The sequence below is a fragment of the Periophthalmus magnuspinnatus genome, chromosome 13 (assembly GCF_009829125.3).
Source record: "Periophthalmus magnuspinnatus isolate fPerMag1 chromosome 13, fPerMag1.2.pri, whole genome shotgun sequence".
NCBI lineage: Eukaryota > Metazoa > Chordata > Actinopteri > Gobiiformes > Gobiidae > Periophthalmus > Periophthalmus magnuspinnatus.
Window position 1 is genome coordinate 7,552,326 of NC_047138.1, and position 20,727 is coordinate 7,573,052.

At 39.0% G+C, this 20,727-nt stretch overlaps 3 protein-coding genes across 3 annotated transcripts; 1 reads left to right on the plus strand and 2 right to left on the minus strand.

The window, feature by feature from the left end:
- The first annotated feature begins 2,155 nt into the window (after positions 1–2,155).
- dixdc1a (DIX domain containing 1a) lies at positions 2,156–9,862 on the plus strand. The gene is made up of 15 exons (XM_033977663.2): positions 2,156–2,530; positions 2,627–2,778; positions 4,309–4,466; positions 4,910–5,067; positions 6,585–6,674; positions 7,082–7,135; positions 7,221–7,271; positions 7,519–7,623; positions 7,743–7,796; positions 7,906–7,989; positions 8,110–8,271; positions 8,352–8,418; positions 8,607–8,715; positions 8,963–9,071; positions 9,326–9,862. The coding sequence occupies exons 2-15, from the start codon at positions 2,756–2,758 to the stop codon at positions 9,407–9,409; spliced, it is 1,308 nt and encodes a 435-aa protein (XP_033833554.1). The 5' UTR covers positions 2,156–2,530; positions 2,627–2,755; the 3' UTR covers positions 9,410–9,862.
- Positions 9,863–10,603: 741 nt separating this feature from the next.
- On the minus strand, positions 10,604–13,578 carry pih1d2 (PIH1 domain containing 2). Its single transcript, XM_055226000.1, has 5 exons — positions 13,348–13,578; positions 12,209–12,335; positions 11,882–12,127; positions 10,945–11,210; positions 10,604–10,763 (listed from the first exon to the last, which is right to left on the minus strand). The coding sequence occupies exons 1-5, from the start codon at positions 13,534–13,536 to the stop codon at positions 10,629–10,631; spliced, it is 963 nt and encodes a 320-aa protein (XP_055081975.1). The 5' UTR covers positions 13,537–13,578; the 3' UTR covers positions 10,604–10,628.
- A 389-nt stretch (positions 13,579–13,967) lies between these two features.
- On the minus strand, positions 13,968–17,549 carry tmprss5 (transmembrane serine protease 5). The gene is made up of 13 exons (XM_055226186.1): positions 17,535–17,549; positions 16,666–16,789; positions 16,502–16,582; positions 16,261–16,374; positions 15,941–16,076; positions 15,684–15,797; positions 15,571–15,614; positions 15,238–15,400; positions 14,928–15,112; positions 14,668–14,766; positions 14,438–14,580; positions 14,178–14,330; positions 13,968–14,069 (listed from the first exon to the last, which is right to left on the minus strand). Exons 1-13 carry the CDS (start codon positions 17,547–17,549, stop codon positions 14,061–14,063), a joined length of 1,380 nt encoding a protein of 459 aa, XP_055082161.1. The 3' UTR covers positions 13,968–14,060.
- Between the last annotated feature and the right edge of the window lie 3,178 nt (positions 17,550–20,727).

Consider the following 20,727-nt stretch of genomic DNA (forward strand, 5'->3'; position numbering starts at 1 on the left):
GTATGCACTGGAGAGGTCCTCAAAAACATTATTCAAGGATTTAATAAAAATGATTTCCTTCTACTTCACGGCTTGGTGAGCAGCCAGCTGCCTGGTTATGGAGTGATTTTCTCTTGCCCTTAGTGCCTGGCTTGGGGTTGCTGTCATAATGAGGTTCTCTAATGTTGTAAGCCCATGTTTATTATTATTATTCTTTATTTTTTGTTATTGGTTTTATTGATTTGGCTTCCATTGGTATACACGTTTGTCGCATTACAAGTCACATTGTACAGTCCAGACACTATATGAAGGAATATTATTTCCACTCTCTTAGGCCTGCCACGATAATTACTATATCGACATCGTTCTATATATAAAGGTTGGAGCAATATTTTTGGGGGGTCAGTATTTATCATGTTTACATTTTCTTCGCACTACTGGAAAATGTGGGGTTATTTTTGGCTATATGATAAGATTTGAGCCAAAGAAGGCTGAATTAATAATACATATGACTCATTACACATGTAAACTAAGTACTAGAGTGTTTCATTCTGCTATTTATTTATTGCAGCTCATGATTTTTTTTAACATTATTGTGAATTTAGAATACTTTTTGCATTTTAAATCTGCTCTTGGGTTATCGTTTATCATCTATATTTACTGCAGCAATATACTGAACTTCAGAATATGTTATCGTGACAGGCCTTCTAGCTGCTGTGGGAGACCCTGGGCTGAGAAGTTTGCCATATATTGATGACCATTAATATCATAAATGGGCTTCTTAATGTAAGTATCTTGTTTTAAAAGTGTCCTTGAAGTCTCCTTTTTGCCTGCAGCTATTTTTGTCTTGCCTTCTCTTTACCTTTGTATGTTTACACTTTAACAGTAACTGCACATGATCTGTCTCATTCAATTAGTTGTAATTAACACAGGAAGGATTTAGGAAGCCTTTGAATAACCCTTTGAATTCCCCGTATTGTATAGTAATTAATAAGCTATGCAATGTAGGCTAATTTGTGTAAGTAAATCCTTGTTGAAAATACTAAACATCCTGTATGCAAATATGTTAAGTCTACAATGTGCAATATGGTTATAAGTAAAAATTACTTTCAGTATAATAATATTCAGCAGACAGCAGTTATTTTAGAGTGATATGACACAATGATGATAAAACTATTGCAGTGTAGCATCTTTGTTTACAGGATTACTCTTTATTAAGATGTCTGTAAGACATGATACAAATCTTGAAATGACAGTGACTAATGCAAAGTGTCAATAGTCAGGCTCACTTCTTTTGAGGCAAATATCAGTGGCAGAGGGTATTTGAACTGTATTTGACAACAGAATGGATGAGAGTCTCAGCGGTGAATCTTATCGCCCTGTGCTGCTCTGAGCATATCTCTTTGAGGTCACTGAAATAAGAAATTGGATGGGTAAGTCTTTTTGAGCTGCTACATTCACACTCTATGCAAACAATGTGCCCTTCTTTTGGAACTCATTTGATTTACAAATTGCCTGAGTACATTGTCCCTGTGCCCAAAGGACTGCCCTCTCCAAAGCTCTGAGATGACTTTACTTTGAGTCTCCAACTCAGTATTTTATTTAGAATAATGATCAAATTCACCTATTCCCTCAATCAAAACTTTGAGAATTTGTGGAAGCTGTAGTTTGTCATTGCTATTCTATTGAATATTACAAATGCTTTACTTTAACTCAGAATGTCGATCTAGAATCAGTATCTGCTTGTGCTTTTCAGTATCATAGTCTGCTGTGAGTTGAAGAAAAGTTATTACTCAAGCAAAAAAAACTCCTTCATGTTTGCTAGTGCCACTACCAGCACCTTTGCAAATGCTTCTTATATGTTAGGAGCAGTGCCACACCACCACTAATACTTGCTGCCCCCTTGCCCTCAGTATCAAAATCAATGTAATATGTCAGGATATAATTTATAAGATAAAATATAATAATAGATAAATATATAGTACATGGTGTTCTGGTTTAAACAATATTGTTTTATTTATATATATATATATATATATATATATATATATATATATATATATATATATATATATATATATATATATATATATATATATATATATATATATATATATATATATATATATATATATATCTGTAGGTTGTATGTAATCTGCATTACAGTCCAGAAGAAGAGGGCGGAGGAAGGACTTTTTCCCACCCAGTCTCAGTGTGAAAGAAGAGAGCTGTGGGGGAGGGGATACCTACCCAGACACAACCATGTCTGACATCCACGCGTGCTGAAAAGAAGCAGAGCTGCTACAAAGACACCGCGACCAAGCAGAGGACAGAGAGACGGGGGAAGGGTGGGTGGGGATCGATGTGTAAAAGATGCACAAGGGCTGCATCTCTCAGAGTCCAGGAGAAACAAAAAAACATTGTGTTGTGAAGGGAGGCTGAACCACCAGGCGCGAGCAATGAGAAGCCGCTGAGCACAGCCCTCCTCCTTCTGTCTCCCTGCGTGAGTCCGCCTCTGCCAGCTGATCCCGAGCCCTGCGATGATTTAGAGGTATGCGTTATGGCTTTTCATTAGGATTTGGGTCTTTTGTATTGAATATGCTTCTGCAGAGGATTTGAACATGCTGTTACTTGTGATTGAACACAGTGTGCGGCGTGCAGACTCCCCTCCCTGCTGCCCCTGGCTGTGTTTGGGCTATGGTCCTGACTCAGAAGCAGAGCATCACCCAGATGCAGCTCTGTGGATGTAGCGGAGGTTAAGCCTGTGACAAGCAGCATGGGGGCCAAACAGATGAAATGGTAAGTGCTGTTTGTTCATTGCTATGGCTCTGCCTGCTATCATTCTTGTCTGATGCCGAGTGCCACATGTGATAGGCCTAGCAGCGGATCATCTTAATAAGCAGGTGCTGTCTCTGTGATAAAGGTGCATTCCCCATGACAACATGACGTTAATGCTCAAAGCTTATTGTTCAGTGTTCAGAGCAGGAGGTGTGGGTGTGTCCCTGCATGTTTCTGTGCAAGCTCAAGGCTGCTATTGCCTAGCAACGGCCAACTTCCTGTAGCAGATCATCCATTTTATCCAAGAATTAAATTAAATCAATTATTAGCCTACATTGCTTTATTAAAGGAGAACTTCCATCCATTATTTATTAATTCAGCGACATATCTGTATGGATTGTAGTGTGTTGTGTTACAGATAAGTGGGTAACATCAACAGTACACATTTATTGAGTTGAAGCCTGAGACTATCTTGAAAATGTCATCGTCTGCAATGGCAAGATTAGTTGTTGGCTTTGATCCCCTTTAGACAAACACTAAGGAAGAATCAATGCAGCAGGAGATAAGATGCTCACCTCTTGCTTTAACATGACCCACTGCAATTAATCTTGTTGAAAACACAGCAAGAACATTCTGCAGGAGGCATCTTAAAAGTTGGATTTCTGCTTTTTTTCTTTGTAAGTATCATGGAAATCTATTGATAAACTTGTACCAGTTTGGTTGTTTAAAGACAGAGATCAGCAAAAATAACAGTGCATCTGTTTTGTGCTAGGCATGAGCTGTTATTAATTTTGCAGACTAATGCCTTTGGATAAGTAGAAAATCCTATTCGTCAACATCTGGATCTCACTGCATATGTTTGCTCTTGACATGTTAAACTGTGCAAATGCCTAGGCCAGCAGAGATTTCAAGGCTTTCTAAATTTAGCCTCAGACGGATACTTACCACTTATGTATTTGTAGCTTGAAGACCAGGGATAGGATTTTCTGTTCCACTCTGTACATTCACTTGTTTTCCATTTAGAAATCAAACTACAAGGGACTTTCCCCTCTAAAACAGAATAATGCTTTAAGGCACAGGGCATACTGGCTGCATAGTCTTTCTTTAAACAAAACCAAGTGGAGATGACAGCTGCTGGGGGTGCTTTTTCTGAACTTACAAAACACAAGCTGCATAAACCATTCACAAAGCGTGCTGCATAATGTTTTGAAATTATAGCCAAAGGGGGAGCAAACTATGTCAAGAATTTCCTGCGTGAAACATGACAGAGAGTTGCATGGATTCCTTCTTGGACTGTGGTTTTTGAAAGAATATCTAAATATATATTATACTTACAAATTGTTCACGAGTCAATGGTACACAAAGTTACAAATGAATGCTAAAAATGTTTATCTCATGTTTTGCCTATGTGGTGTAAGGTACTACTCTGTGTGGCTCCGCAGGGTACTATTTCTGTATTTCTTTTTTATGTACCTTGGTCTATTTATGTCATATCTTCAGGCAGGAAATGCAAATGCACTGACTGCTGCTTGTACCCACCATCTGTTTCAGCCTCTCCTCAGCCAGCCCTGCGCACTCTCCCAAAGAGGAGTATGTTATCACCCAAACCATGGATGGATCGAAAGACGAAACGGCCAATGATATCTCTGAGGTCCAAGGGGAATGTCACGAGGACCAATCAGAAGTGACAGAGAAGAAGTCGGCTGCAGGTTGGGACACATAACACAGTATAGAATACATACTGTGGATACTAGTACTACTAAAAGCAAAGCAAAAGGTGAATTCCTGGTTTATGCGTTATACAGTGTTAAAAGTATATTAGATAAGACCATAAGCTGGTTTGTCAATGTTGATTTCTCTCTGACCAGTTAGAGAAAATAATAAAACAACCACAAACGGGAAAGTGAGCATGATGTAATCTTCACTCAAATGCCAATAGTTGATTCTGAGAACAAAATATTAACTTGCCTAACAAAAATCGCCCACTAACAAAGACCTTTTACTGTTTATTTTACCTTTTGTATGTCTTGTTATGCCTATTTGGCATTTTTATCAACAATAATACACAAAATATTGCCACAGTAGTAACAACTAATTACATCTTCATAAATACTCCACCTCTTTCATTAACTGTTGTGTGTTTTTATTTCAGAGGAGGTGCTGCTTTGTGGCTTGTGCCCATCCCTGGGGCAGGAGGGGCAGGAGGGGGGACAGGAGGGGGACAGATCCTGGGTGGAGCAGCTGGATGCCCACCAGGAGCAGCTGGAGAAGGAGATGCATGAGGCGCGGAGGATGGTGTTCCGCCTTCAGGTATTTGAGCAACTAAAAGACCCAAACTAGTTTTCTTACATGATCAAAGCGTGAACTCAGCCTCTGCAGCGTCAGTCTCACGTACTACAGAGTTATTTAAAAACCTTGAATGTTTTACGCATTAAAGTTTTATCCAAAAGTCATGGGGACATTGCAATTCTGAATTAAAACTTGACTCTTTTCCTCTCAATAGTACATATGCTTACTACATTAATCAGTTGCTCATGGTGGATTCCTGAAGTTAATTAAAAAATATATGAGATCTATTAGGTTATTGTTAAATTACACCATTTTCACATGTTACTTGACTCTTTGGAATTAAAAGCTTTGCCGTCTACATTCATTATAGAGTAATTTGCCTACTCTGTATCATGGCCATGGGATGACCACCTACACATAATCCTTTCTATCCTTGCATAGAAAAGTCAATAAAAATTGACTTTGACCTTAAGGCTCAATCAATGGATGTCTGATTTTTAAAACTTTCTCCCGATATGGCCTTGTTAATCTCCCCAGGGAAGTTCTCCGTAATGCTTTGGAAATTCATGCCTAACTGGTGCTCTGTCAGATATTCTCAAGTAATTACAGACCTGTTTTGATTTGTCTCACTATGAAGCCTGACACAGCCGTAATTGTTCTGCCCCTTTTGTTTCTCAGCTGTACGTGTTATGTCATAATGTATAGAATATCATTTACTGACTGTCGGCTAAATGAATGTGTTTAATCATACTCGTGTATCAAGTTTCTTTGCTTTTATGGAGCTACTCTTATCTATACAGTATTCATTATTGTAAGGCTATGATACTCAAACAAATATTATTAAACCAGTGAAATGCAACTACAGCATTATGCAAATCATGTTTTATTTTAATTTGTATTTTGGCTGCTTTAGGCGTACCCCGAGGCTCTGAATCACCACCACATGTCACAATTTATACAGACCAGTTCTGTTCACAGTAATAATGCAAGGCCAAAACAGTGCATTGAGTTAGTGCACTTGAGCTTGAGGTCAATTTAATGTGGACCCAGTAATGTTGAACTTAAAGGTACCCTATGTAAGTTTTTGAGTTTCGTGAAATGTTTTGCCTGGAATGCTCCACTGTATAGTTTTCATAGCTTATCTGTTTCGATGGAAAAAAAAAACAGGTGACTCTACTAGTCTGAGTAAAATTCCAAATCTATAGAGAAGTGGTATCTTTGAACAGTAAATACACCATTAATTGAATAAATAAGAGATTGATATTTTAATGCCATATCATAGAACATTCCAGGCAAAGCAGCATCGTCTACTTTTAGTGGATCCCTCTGCCACAAAGGTTACATAGTGCACTTTTAAATAATTAATCATTGACTTTGCAGCTTGTGTGTGTGTACATTTGCACAACAATTAGTCAGGTCGTTAGTGGTGGTTTTATTGATTTTTGTGATTATGTCAGTAGAAGTTGTTGAGTGTAGATATCTATCACGGCTTTGGACATTTTAAATCCTCTTTACAAACACTGTGTTTGTTTTCACAGGCTCTACTGCTTCACGGCTCTCTCCCTGAAGAGGACCAGGAGGGAACCACAAGCTACGGAGATAGCCGAGCCAACACTGAACAGCAACTGGTACAGCGCCATCTCTCTGTCAATTTAATTAAATGCGTTTTAGGGCTGCGCGATATTGGAAAAATATTGTGACATCCAATATGCCTGTTCATTACGATGATAACAATATTATTGTGACATTTGAATATATTTTAACACCATTATTTCAGTTATATTAAAACAAAAAAGTTGTATAAAAACTGAACGGAAACAAAACCTAAAGACTAAATCAACTCTAATCTTTCTGTGATATATTGTGTAGCCCTTATTTGTTGTCACTACCCAAAATTAGATGCGCGATGATGTTTACAACGATCGCCTTCCCCTTAGTTATACACAGTACAGCTGAATCTCTCTGATCGTGTAGCCTTAGCTGTCATGGAGACCACACAGATCACACGTGCTACTTATTCAGTTTTTCTTTGAAGGTTTTAATTCGGAGCCGTTTGGACCAAAGTGTGGAAGAGGCCCTTGATCTTAAGGTACAGTACACAAATCTGAATTTACATTATTGAGATGAGAAACAATGTTATTAATTACTATGATTTTGATGATTGATGATTTTAGAGGGAGCTTCTTAGACACAAACAGGAAGTGCGCCACGTTCAGGCCATCAAGGTATAGTGTCCTATTCTACTATATTCATAAGGCCTCCTGTTTGTGAGTAAAACAGATGAAACTATATCATTTAATAAGTCCCCTGATATTTTGATATATTACGGGGTGATATTTGATCTGTAAATATTCATGTCTTCTTGAGAATATGGTGATGGTCACATGCTGTCAATAAGGCAGCTGTATGAGGACCATCAGTATTCTGGTCTTCTGCTGCTTCCATTTCTTTGATGTATCCTTGTCTCATTAGGATGCTCTGCAGCAGCGCCTGGCAGTGCAGGAGGACACAGTGTTGCAGCTCAAGCAAGAGCTGCTCAGGTGCACCATGGCCAAAGATCAGCTGGAAGGGGAAAATGTGAGATAAGTTATGATATCCGTTTGCTACGGTACTATGTGTCCTGACTGACCGCAGGCTGCAGCTAATGTGAAAACAATGGTGCCTTCATTCTTCAGCGTGATGTGTTGTGTTTGCAGGCAGAGCTCAAACACAAATTGAGTGAACGGAGCAAATTACTGAGCGAATATGAGGTATTGTCCTTTATTATTTATACCTCGGTGTACTCTCAGGGTACACACGTGTATTTATGTGTGTGCTGCTGATGATTTATGGCATTCATTGGACTTGTCACATCTGCAGCAGGTCGGGAGGAGGGAGCGATTAATGCAGCCACAGAAGCCTGATGAAGCCCCATATAAAGCACATGAAGTCAACCTTGGACGGGTACAAATGTTAACACTTCCTGTATAAAAACATATTTAATGGTGGATGTTTGGTGGAATTTCCTTTTACCCACTCTGTGTGTCTGACTGAAATTAAAGGTACTGTGTGGCTTGTTCACAGGGGGAGGAGTTGCAACTCGTGAGAGAAGCTCTGCGCAGTTTGCGGGACAGTTTCTCTGGTCATGACCCGCAGCATCACACGTTGGACACTTTGGAGCAGGGCGTGGCCAGTCTCATGGACCGCTTACACTCCCTGGACACCCAGCTTAGACAGGACAGAGGGGTACATAGTTCACATGTTCCCCTCTGAGCAGAAATCCGCTCAGAGGTGTGTTGATTCTGAGTAATAACCCTCTTTTACAGGAGGATTTCAAATCTCCAGGACGCAGAGCCAATTCCACAGACCGTGACTCCTGGCCACAAGGCTCAAGTGAGGCAACTCAAATCTTAGTTTTGTTGAATTTATTACCTCCTGCCACATCTCATCTGACTGTTAAATCAAATACGCTTTTTAATTACACCCCATTGTGTTCAGGGCATTATTGACTTTGAATCTACTGCCTTTGAAGAGTGGGATTGAGAAAAGCTATGTCTGCTGTTTTTTATAATTATTCTCAGAAATGGCACACTCCCAAAGCAGCCCGGGGTTGGACACAGCTGTCTCCACCAAAGTGCTCTACTTCACTGATCGCTCGCTCACCCCCTTTCTGATTAACATCCCGAAAAGGTAATTTTACAATGTCCCGATGGTTATTGTTTTTGCTTGATATATATCCATATGCCATTTGAGATGAATCATGTTTAGTAAAAGCTGCAGGCTGAGGGCACTGGGTTAGAGCCTTGTATGACCAGAACTATAAATGAGTGCTTCTATGGTCTGGCTCTTTAAATGTTTATGCTGGAGGAGCTTAATGTGTATGTGGGCGTGTGCTAGTACATGTGCACTGATAATGAATGATGGCTTGTACTCACAGGCTGGGTGAAGTGACACTGAGGGACTTCAAGGCCGCTGTGGACCGACAAGGCAGTTTCAGATACCACTTCAAAGCCCTTGACCCAGAGTTTGGCACCGTCAAAGAAGAGGTAGGAAAATTATAGCAGCTACTTCTTCTCCGCTCAAGTTCACTAGGCAAATAAATGCCAACTATGGGGTATAATATGCTAATAATAGTCTCAGTGTGTCTACCCTATACTTCAAAACACTGCTGAAGAACTCATTTACATCCCAAAGACACTGATATCACCGAGTTCTCATTTTCAGTTAGTGTCTGGATCTTTGTTCGTTATTCATGTATATTTCTTCTCTGATATGTAAATGGTGAATGTTCCATGTGTAGGTTTTTCAAGATGGAGCAGTTGTGCCCGGCTGGGAGGGGAAGATTGTGGCGTGGGTTGAAGAAGACCATGGAGAGAGGAGGTAGACGGCAGAACTATACGCCTCTGAAAAAAACTCACTGGACTGAACACATGAAACCACTATAATATTATTTGTGATTGTGATTTAACAATGCTTTAAGAAATACAAGACAATGACCTGGGACCAATGGATGTAACCTGACTTTTAAAAATGAAGTGCTCAAACTCACTATTTAATACAGAATGGCATCAAATGTATTTTTATTGTATATTCAGGCAAAGCACATCTCACAACGTTCGCCATCTCATATGCATTAAGATAATGATTGTTAAATTGTTCATAATGCAATATGTGAAAGTTTGACAAGGTATTTTACATGACAACATCGCCACTCAAATCTTGTATAAGCTCTTAAGTGCAAAGTTTGCCAAGCTTACAATAATGTTTACTGTTTTTCCACATGTTCACGTTGCCAAATGGTGTTCCATGTTTAAATTAATAAACACAAATGACTGCATGGATCAGTTGTTGTCGGTTATTGCCTAATTATACAGTCATGTGAACCGCTGCATCTCTACATCATTATGCAGCCCACCCCTACACCCACAGCATCACAGACAAACTATACATGTATCATTGTACTAATTAGGTAAATTATTGCAGTAAATAGGCTTTGATGACCCATAGCAGGATTTTGACTTCAGGAAATGGGTACACTGCAAAAATAAGAAAGTTAGGAGTATTTCAGTATTGAGTATATTTTATTCACATGCCAAGAGATAAAGCAATATCATATATCAACATTATATTTCACAAAAAAAATGTAATTATATATTAGTATCTGTATGTCTCTATGGAGATATTATTTCTTTGACTTGAATGTTTGACAATGAACTTATCTATCTTGCATTTATTGAATAAGGAGTTTTTAATGGTAAAAATATCTTGAAAAACACACTGTCTTATTGTCTGTGTAATCTCTCAGGGCGTCCAGGTATGATCCAAGCCAACCAGAACTGAAGAAGTGGATTTGAATGTTTCTTTTACAATTCTTTCTTATTGTGAGTGGGGTTGCCTCTCAACAGATCTTGGCCCGGTGGTAACACTGCATGTTTTCATGGAGATAGATATGTTTAATGCAAAACTGTGGAACATTCCAGCAAAGAAATAGCATCATGGAGATCAGCATGTGGTGGACCTTTAATCATAAAAGTTACAAAAACTGCAATTTCCTTTAGGAAGCCAATTGAAACTCTGCTTAAATATAGTAATAAAACGTAAAACTATAAAATGTTTACTCTCATTGTCAGTTGTCTTTTCTTCTTGTTAAATACAGCAGTTGCCGAATCTTCATCAACAAGATTAGGAAAATCCAGGAGCAAATGGTACACATCTTCCACTTCCAATAAGACATCATCCTTGCAAGAGAGAAACAGGTTCATCCCAGATGCCACATACAGACGACCCACACAAGCAAAACCAAAAGCACTGAGGGCGATAATGTATTTTTCATGAGCTCACACGATGCTCTGACATTCACTGGACTGTGGAGCCAGACGTTCATTATAACGTTGTTCAAGGTTGTGTGAAAGTACTAACCTTGGAGATCCGCAGTTGGCATTCTGACATATTAGAAACCTTTGGCAGCTCCACTGTCAGGTCCACACAGCGAGGAGCGCCTGCTGCATCAGGCCTCACCTCGAGCAGGTACTTCGGCCTCTGTGGCTGTACAAGTGTGGAGGAGATGACTTGGATCAAGTTTTTTTTTTTAGGCTCCGCAGGTTTAGGAGCAATGAGGATCTCCTCTTCTTTCTCTGTATGTAGGGAAGAGATTTTCTGCAGGAGGGAAGCTGGTGTTTGACAGGCTGAGAAAATAGACAAGGATAATAATAATATTATAATAGGAGTTTGGATGGTAAATCTTTCCTTCGGCATCATCATTCTAACACCATAGCAAATAAGCAGTGGCGGAAGGAGTTCTGCAGAGTTGTTATCAAGTAAAAGTACAATTACATGGGTAAAAATATACTCGATTACAGGTACAAGTACTGCTTCCACAATTGTAAAACTTCTACTCAGAGTACTAGTGACTTTAGCAGCATTTTAGATCAGCATTATATATAAATTAAACAGTTTAAAGCTACATTTAATTATGAAAGTAATTACCATAGATACTTTCCACCACTGAAAATAAATTAGTCAAAAATATATACAAATCATATAGCCCACTAATTTATTACTAGGGAAACTGACATTATTAAACTGACACTGCATTATGTCTAATTATAAAAGTATATATTTTTATACTGTATTTAATTAAATATTTGGTTTCAGTACTATAGTGTAACTAGGGATATGTTGTAACCCTAGTTTCCAGGCTGTTCTTAAAATATACACTACTGATAGTACAAATAATACAGAATACAGATCTAGCAGTCTTGGCCTTTTTTCTGCATTACAAAACGCTGTATTACACTGGAATGCAAAAGGTACACAATAACAACCACTGAAAGAGTTTCTATCACTTGTGTAATACCTATTTCTCCTCCAATGTCTTCTTTATTGTCCACACTAGGCCACTGTTGAAATCCAAGGCGATGGTACAAGTCCTGTGTGGTACTTCTGGGGCTAACAGGAGTATACTGTTGAGATAACTTGAGGTTGTGCTCCTGCTGTACAAAGTTCAAAAGGAGCATGTAGAGCTGGTTCATCTCTGTTTTACTGGGCTTACACTCCTTCAGCAGCCTGGGATTTACTGCGACATCTAGCACGGAGTAGGGTCCTGCAGGTGAATCCACACAGGTTTAGTAGTCATATCAAACACTGTACTTATAATGCAGTGTGGCTGTGTCTCTTTCTTTACCTTGACCTCCTTTATCCTCTGTTTCTAGTTTACCGGCGCACAAGGGTAATGGCTTTCCAGGGTGCTGGGGAGCTGGCACGCGTTTCCAGCTACACAGGTTGATGTAGAGCAGCCCTCGATTTGGTTCCTGTTGAGGCCACAGATGTTGTATCGTAAATAATTGGTGAAACATACAATTTCAAACCTATAAACAAGAGACAGATGAGACAGCTCCATATGGGGCTCACTTGGAACACTTCATGCTTTTTACAGCCCTATCATAAAAACACTCTGCCATTTAAATCTCTCATCAACACAGGAGCACAGGCAAGTGATTAATACACTAGAGCCTAATGCCTTCATGACATGTTTAGGTGTAGATCCTAATAGTGTGCTGCATTGTGTTGAGGCCTGCATATTCTTCTAGGAGAGAAAATATAGTATTCTTGGGTTTTAGCTTCCTAATATGCAACATTACAATGAATTTCAATGATTTTAGATATATATTATATTGTTAATTATTGATGCTATGGTCCTAAGTGTTCATTATTCTGAAATTTATGGATAAACTGTCAGAGATGATGGTAAAATATAAAAAATAAGTAGAAATGCATCTGCAGGCATCTGTACTTTGTTAGGCCCTATATAGTGCATTCAATCAATATTTCACAACCTTTTTCAAAAAGCTATTGTCTAACAAGGGAAAATATAATTGCCTTGTACTAAGATGCAAACCGTAATGAATACTTTATAAGGGCATCTAACTTTCTTTTAAGAAAACCTCTGGGGGCCCCTCTGCAGTGACCCCTGTGAGGGCCACTGCACTGGAGAAACATAGGTCTACACACATAAGTAGTATTTAAAATGTTGATTAAAATACTTTGCTGTACCTTTTCAAGCAAATAATAGGCTACAGTCGACACCTTGGAAGAAATCAATAAATCCTTTGACTAATGCAGTGTGACAAACTGGATATATGTTGTTCTCTGGTGCCTTTTACGTTTCATTAGGTTACTGGAATGTGCATGTTAATGTACATTTAGAAAAGATAACATAATTGGTCAATCCATATTAAATCAAGTGTAATCAGGATTACTGGACCCAAAAGTGCTATCAAACTGTTAGCTTCAAACACGTGGGCGACTGTACTTCCAGCTCACCAGGATGTCGGTGCAGATGCAGGAGTGGAGCTCAGGCGCAGCGTTAAATTCTGCTCCTTCTTTCATTTGTTTGTCTATAAATTTGCGATATGCCTCTGGATCATCTCGACAAAGATCATCCAACATCGTCCAGAACTGGTTTACTTGCTGCAGAACGTCCTCTTTACCACTCCCAGAAGATGGCATCATTATCTGTGCAAAGTAAGCTAACTTCAACGCAAATTAGCTTGAACTTTCAAATTGTTGACTTCTGAACAATTAAAGACTAAATTAATTATTCTTATAGTGTGTATTTTCTGTCCTAGATAGTTAACTGACTGTCTAACATTTAAAACCTAAGTTGTATCCTTGGTTGGCTAAAGGTAGCGTGTAAATTAGCTTGTTAAGTTAGGCTACTTAGCAGAGTTACTGTTGTCCGTTTCCATGGTAACAGTAGAAGTCCTTCGTCAAACAAGAAGCGCTTTACCATCGTCCCCTGGTGGTGAAGAGAGCACCTGCATCTTTAAAGTACACGCAGTAAAAGTCAAGAATTTTCTTTTTATTTATTTTTAAATAACATATGCATTATATACTGATACTTAATACATACAAATATAACAAAAATATGCATTAGCTCTTTAAATACTTTTAAGCTTAGGGACAACCAGCACAAGCCATGTTTCCAGCAGAATCATTTGCCTGAAACCCATGATTAGACTAACCCTGATGTATCCTCAGTAATTCTGCAAACACAAAACAAACATATATACACAAAATATTTATTAAGCATCATCAATAGGCTAGTGTGATATTGTTATGAAATACTTGACTGTTGTAAACTATTGTCTCACCTCAATCATGTCATAGATCCAGCCCAAGAATTCAGCCACTTTGGTATAGACACCGGGATGATTAGGTTCTGCACAGCCTGTCCCCCAGCTGACAACTCCCACCAGCCTCCACACGTTATCATCCTGGCACACCAGTGGTCCCCCGCTGTCACCCTGAAAGGTATGCACACATCACCTCTTGATTTCCTCATGTAGCAGTGTTTGTGTCTACTGTAAATCACACAGGATGGATATTAGCATATTGCTCAAATATGTCTGACCTGACAGGCATCCACTTTTCCTTCTGTGTATCCAGCACAAAGCATCCGTGATGTGATTTCACCATTGTACATGCAGGAGCTGTTACACTTTTTCGTGCTTATTATAGGAACAGGAGCTTCTTTTAAAGTGTCTGGTGATTGTACTGCAAATAAAATGGTTTCCTCATCATTACAGGATATATTGGAAAGACATTTTGTGCTGTGTATAGCTGTTGTTGTGTGGACCTTACTGCCATCTGGTTGTGTGTAACCCCATCCAGAGATCCAGCACTGTGTTCCTCCTGGTAGATCATAGTCGTATTGTGGCAAGCACACTGGTCTTATTGTATCTGTAAAAAAATATTTTACAAATCACGATTCCTAGTGAAGTTAGTGTATGTTTCTGTGCATATTAGTGCAATTCAATATTTCAAGCTAGTTGTGTTTTAAAGGATGTTTTACATTGAAGCATCAAGTGAGTATTTCAGTATTGTGATGCAGCTTAACTAACCTGAGAAATTCAGTGGAGTGCGCAGTTTCATCAGGGCTATGTCACTGTCATGGCTTCTGTGGTTGTAGTTTTTGTTGTAGATAATTTTTTCTACAGCGTATCCAGTGCGTTGAGTCATTTTAGCCGAGCTGCGTGTTACAAGACCAGCATAGACCACCCAGTTGGACACCTGAGGGAGTCTGTAGCTGTCAGAAGACAGGCACCAGTGTCAGAGAATAATCTAATATTATGATGCTGCAGCTGGTAAAACTGATTACAAGTGACGTGAGTAACCTTTGAACTTTGGCACTGAGAAGGTCAGAGGGCTTACTTGTGAACACAATGCGCTGCTGTGACGACCCAGTGCCTGGTGATGATGGAGCCTCCACAGTTGTGGCGGTTGCTGTAGTAAAGACTGACCTGCCATGGCCACCTGCCCAGCGCGGCCTCGACGCCTCCGATTATTCTGGGCAGCTTCGCCCTGGTCCCACACTCTGCACAGAGAGCCATTCATCAGGCCTGACCACAAGAAGGTGTAACACCGCTGCAGCAGGTGTCATCTATCACCGGGTCTGCCTTCCACGTGCACCTTTACTGCAGAATCACTAAACAACTGTAGACTTTTGTATTTCAGGACAAATCCGAAAAAGGTAAATTGGCTCACCAGAACATTGTAAAGCGATAACCTTCCCCGTTATACAACTCCCCCTAAATGAGAACAAAATGGGTAACTAATGATGCATAATCAATGTGTTATGTTTCAACGGCATGCTTTACCTTAGCTGCCACATATTTTCCAGTCCATTTTTGTTTTCTTGGGTAATTTGTATAAAACCATCAGTGTAGCTTGGTCCAATGTCGGTGAGATTTACTCCTTTATGTTTTGTCAAACTGAAAAGGGGACATATTGAAAAATGTGTAATTTGTATTCAGAAAATGTCATGTTAAGTCTTTTTTTTTTTGCGACTTAAAAACAAGGCAATTTCCACTATTTGTGCACCAAACCTTTCCATAATGTGTCATAGTGCACATACCTGAGATAGCCCAGTTGTCGACAGACCAATGTTCCCAGAGAAGAGTTCCACCTCTCGTAGCACACAGGCAGCCATGTGGGCACTTTGCTCAGCTGGATCTCCAGGACAGAGTTCTCCGGACTGATTCTGTAAAACACTGAACCTGATTCATTCAAAATCCCTCCAGAGATAAGCTCTCAATAAGCTATAACACAAGTCCCTAGAAAACCGCAGCAAATACCAGTTTTAATGTAGGCATTACAAACATAATTATGGACTGTGTTTCTCTCTCACACACACACACACACAATGAATGAATACAGATCTTGGTGAAAACAAACCTTTTCTGGAGTCAGAGATAGAAATGTCTTCAGTTACATTGCAGAAAGAGGTTTCTTTGGTGTCACCCAAGCCCACTGGACTGTGAGTGGAAGAAGGCTTTAGGAGTAGTTTGACTGCATAGAAAATACAGTATAAGCACACATAAATATAACATATGGACACAGTCATTATTACATGTGGCTGTATTGATGTAATGTGGAATGTAATGCATTATGCAGTAATAGAATCTGTTGCACTCACCCAGAAACCAGACCCCAACTGCCAGACCCCCCAGCAGTCCAACAGCGCACAATGCCGCCATACACCTCACCAGTCTGTGGGCTAGAGCAGGAGCTAACAGGACATTGCAATACAACGCAAAGACAGCTATGATTATCAGAGATGTTAAGAATCCAGGCGCTCACCAAAAGAATGAAACCAGGTTCTGTTCGGTACGTCTTTGGTGTCCTCCAGTCCTGATGTTTTGTTAAAGGTTGGAGTCACAACTGCGGGGTTTTCAATCACTGATAAAGACTCCCCATCACTACTCTGTAAGCACAAGGCTCAGAGGAGGTCAGGCCAAATCCACATCAGATTGATGACGGTAAAAGTCAATAATCAAAAGCAGTATCAGCCCATTTAGATTTGATGCCTGAACAATTTCACTTTTACAAGACATCTTTTTGTGAATAAATCCTAATAATAGCTTTAATCTAGTACATGCATGTGAAAATAGCTTCTTCTGAGACAGCTAACTATGTACTTTAGCTAATGTAAACAGTGAACCCACAAACTTTCCTGGAATAGACTGTCCCAACCATACTACACAGTGTCTAAAACTACTCCTAGTGTTAAAAGTTTTGAAATAATATTATAGAGTTTGGCAGGTTACATTATGGTACTCTGTCTTTGAAGAAAGGTAAGATTAGTGTATATTAGAATATGTAAAGGTGGGGGCATAAGCATTCTTTACTTTAGATGGTTAAAGGTAAAGAAGGTAGTTGAAAGTTGAGATGTTTGGTCCTTACCATGTTTTCTTTCCTTCCTTATAATCCCCGCTAAAGGCACCTGTGTTTGGGCTCATCTGCAGGCCCGAGCAGAGGCACAGGTCTGGTCTACTCACAGTTGATGCTCCATTTAACAGAATGCAAGTGTGGATTTTCCCTGGACAAAGAGACAATGAGGTCAGCAGTGGTGCAGAGAATGAGGCTGTTGTTTGCCCTGTGGGATCATGGGGCCGGTGCAAGCTGCAGGCTGAACCAGGTCTTTGTCGACAGAACATCTCCAGAGATACCTGTGAGCTGGACATTGATAGGACCCTGGGTTGCTAGGAAACCCTTTTACCTGTGCCAAAAGCTGTCCACTTTCACAGCACTACCACTTATTACCTGACAGTTTGTAAGTTCAGGGAGAAGGTCATTATTGCAGATTGTTGAAAAGTCTCATATCTTGTCCATTTGCTGTCATTTAGAATCCTGAGCTCGTCTTTTAGCACTCAAGCACAGACTCACATCTGCTCTGTCCACATACTCACGCACTGCTCTTTCCCTGTCCTATTTTCACACGCCAAAGTCCTGCTTGTTCTCTTAGGACAAATGTAACAGGAAAAACGTCTCTTAAGAATACCTCAAGTGTCCGATTGTATCAAAGTAACTGTAGAAAACCTGTCATTTCTGTATAGTGCAGATTTCTGAAGACAAAGGGAGTTTACCCTCAGGTTTACAGTTTTTGCTGGTGGCCCATGTGAAATTTTTACTTTATTTGTTTTTTTTTTCCATTTTGGTTAAGGGACATGTATAACAATATATAATATATAATATAATGCATAAGTCAGTGACACATGGAAGAAAACATTTAATTGATTGATTAAAAACATATAAGATGCAAATCCACAATTATGTGATAATACAACCATTGAGATTCAATCAAACTAATAGCTTATTGGCTCCTCTTCCAGCTGTCAGCAGTTACCTTAGCAGAGCAGTCAAAGATAAAAAAAATGAAAGCAGATGCATTTAATGGTGAAATTCAAAATGCGAAATTTCAGTGTAAAAGTGAGATCCAGTTGCAGCAAAACTACCACAATGAATGACTTATTTGCACTGTGTCTCCCTCTTCTGGTTTATTTTATTTTCACAACTCCGATATTGCATCCTAATTAAGTAGGGGCATTTATGAGTTTAGAAGTGTTCCTGGCTTAGGTCTTGCATGAGTCTTGTCTCAAAGGTCTGCAGTCCAGTTTGGAGCGCCCCCTGTCTGCAGAGGCCAATTCTTCCTGTCTGCTGTGCTGAGATTGGATCAACACTGCTCTTCTCTCAGCCTTTAGTTTGAATTCCTGTTTCTGAGGCCAAAACCTCCAACACCAGTGGCAGTCTGTCGGTCACATATTCTGTCCAGCCAGAACACTGCAGTAGAACAAAGCTACTTGTGCAGAGTCCAGCCCACCAAGAAATGTACAGATTCAGTGAGTTGTTTATATCTGGCTTATATTTGGCTGTGACCTCCTGCAGAGATAGCATCAATGGTTGGGCTAGACACAGACAAAGATAGTTCTACCGATGCCTGTTTAGAAAACTCTGTTGCTATAGAACCATGTCCAAATGAGTGAGACAAACTTACCACGGCAACACCACATTATTTTTATTCACATGTATTGATGCTTTTCAAATGTGAATGTGATGATGTTATATTGACAGATGGGGGCAAGAGTCACTTTTCTCTATTTTTAACATTGTACTGTGTCATGATAAAAGGTAAATTCACAAATGTTGAACCTGATTATTTGTATTGGTGATCAGACCCTACAGCTAGATACAATACAACAAAACTCTGCATTTAACCTTAGCACCCTCATCTGATTTTAATTTAAGCTATTTGCAGTTTAAACGGTTTGAAATGTTGAGCGATATGATAATAATTATGATTTTATTCTGATTGTAAGATGCAATAATTTTGTAGTTCTAAAAATATTATATATATATATATATATATATATATAATATATATATTATATATATATATATATTATATATATATATATATATATATATATATATATATATATTTTTTTTTTTTTTTTTTTTTTTTTTTTTATTTAAATATTCTAAAAAAATAGAGGGTTCTTCATTTTAGAAAGCCATGTTGTGTTGCTGCTGCACTTAAGATATATACTTATTTGCATATTCTGTTTGATGCCATTATCAATATTTTAAAAGCAACTAATGATAGCGTAATTAATGAAAATAGTCTTTAGCAATCTGTAAATAATCTACCCCCTACTGCATTATAGAAAAACAGTGAGGCTGCGCTGTGGTTGGATACAGATGATGATAACGCTCAGTGTGAGACCCTGACCACCTCTGGGTCTGGGTAATTGTATAGCTTTTCTGCCTTCAAATGGAGCCTCTGTGGAGATATAAATCCTCTCTCCACTGTGGCCTACATCCCAGCTCTTGTGCCATGCTGCCATCTTGTGGTTGACTTTTGAATAGCTTCAGTTGTGCTCATCTTAGTATTAGGCAGTTCAGTTTGTTTTAGCCCTGTTTGTATTTTAAATCCCCAGTAGGGCAACATTAGACTACTATAATGTAAGCTGTACTGAACCTGCTTTGTTTTTCTGCACAATAAACAATCAGGGCAGTGTCTCCCAACCTGGGATACTGGGATGCAAGCACTAGGAGACTTGAACAATATCAGATCTTAAATGAAAGTGAAATTGAATAGTACTTAAATTAAACAATAGATATATCTGCTGTCAATTTTTATGTTTTGGACGATTTGGGTAATCAATGTCATTATTAAACTAAAAAAAATATAATATATAATACAAATAATTGACATACAGCTATGATAAATATTTATACTACCTATACTACTACAGCAAAGATTAGGGGGGGTACGTGGTTGAGAACTACAGGCCTAAACACTGAGCAGAGCACATCTCCGCAGCAGTGTCTAAATGGATACAGTTATGGCAGTATTGGAAGTGGCAGGGTGAATAAATAGCTGTCATGTATATGTTTGTGTCTTGTCTTGTACAAGCTAATGATGGTGAGAGTGGCTAAGAGCACAGCAGATGGTAGCTAATGTGGTTTGCCTTAGCTGCCCACCACGCTTACTCTAATTAAACAGAGGCGATTGCATTAACACTGGCTCCCACTCAATCTGCTCCCTCACTTCTCAGACTGGAGCAGGCTGGGATCAGGGCTGGACTGAGACTAATGTGACTGGCCCTCGTACTCGTTCATTTTTTTTTCTGAAAGAGATGTCTGAGATTTTAATTGAATATGGACTTTTTTTTTTTTAAATTGTATTCTTTTTTGACATTTTGATTTAATAACCCGCTGTCAAAATAGTGATTTCTTTAAAACTCGATTAGTCACAATTATTATACTTTGTCATTGCAGACCTGGAATGTTCCACAGTATGCTTTTAAAGGTATGTATATTGCATTTATTGTGTATTCATTGCTCAAAAATATCAGAGTA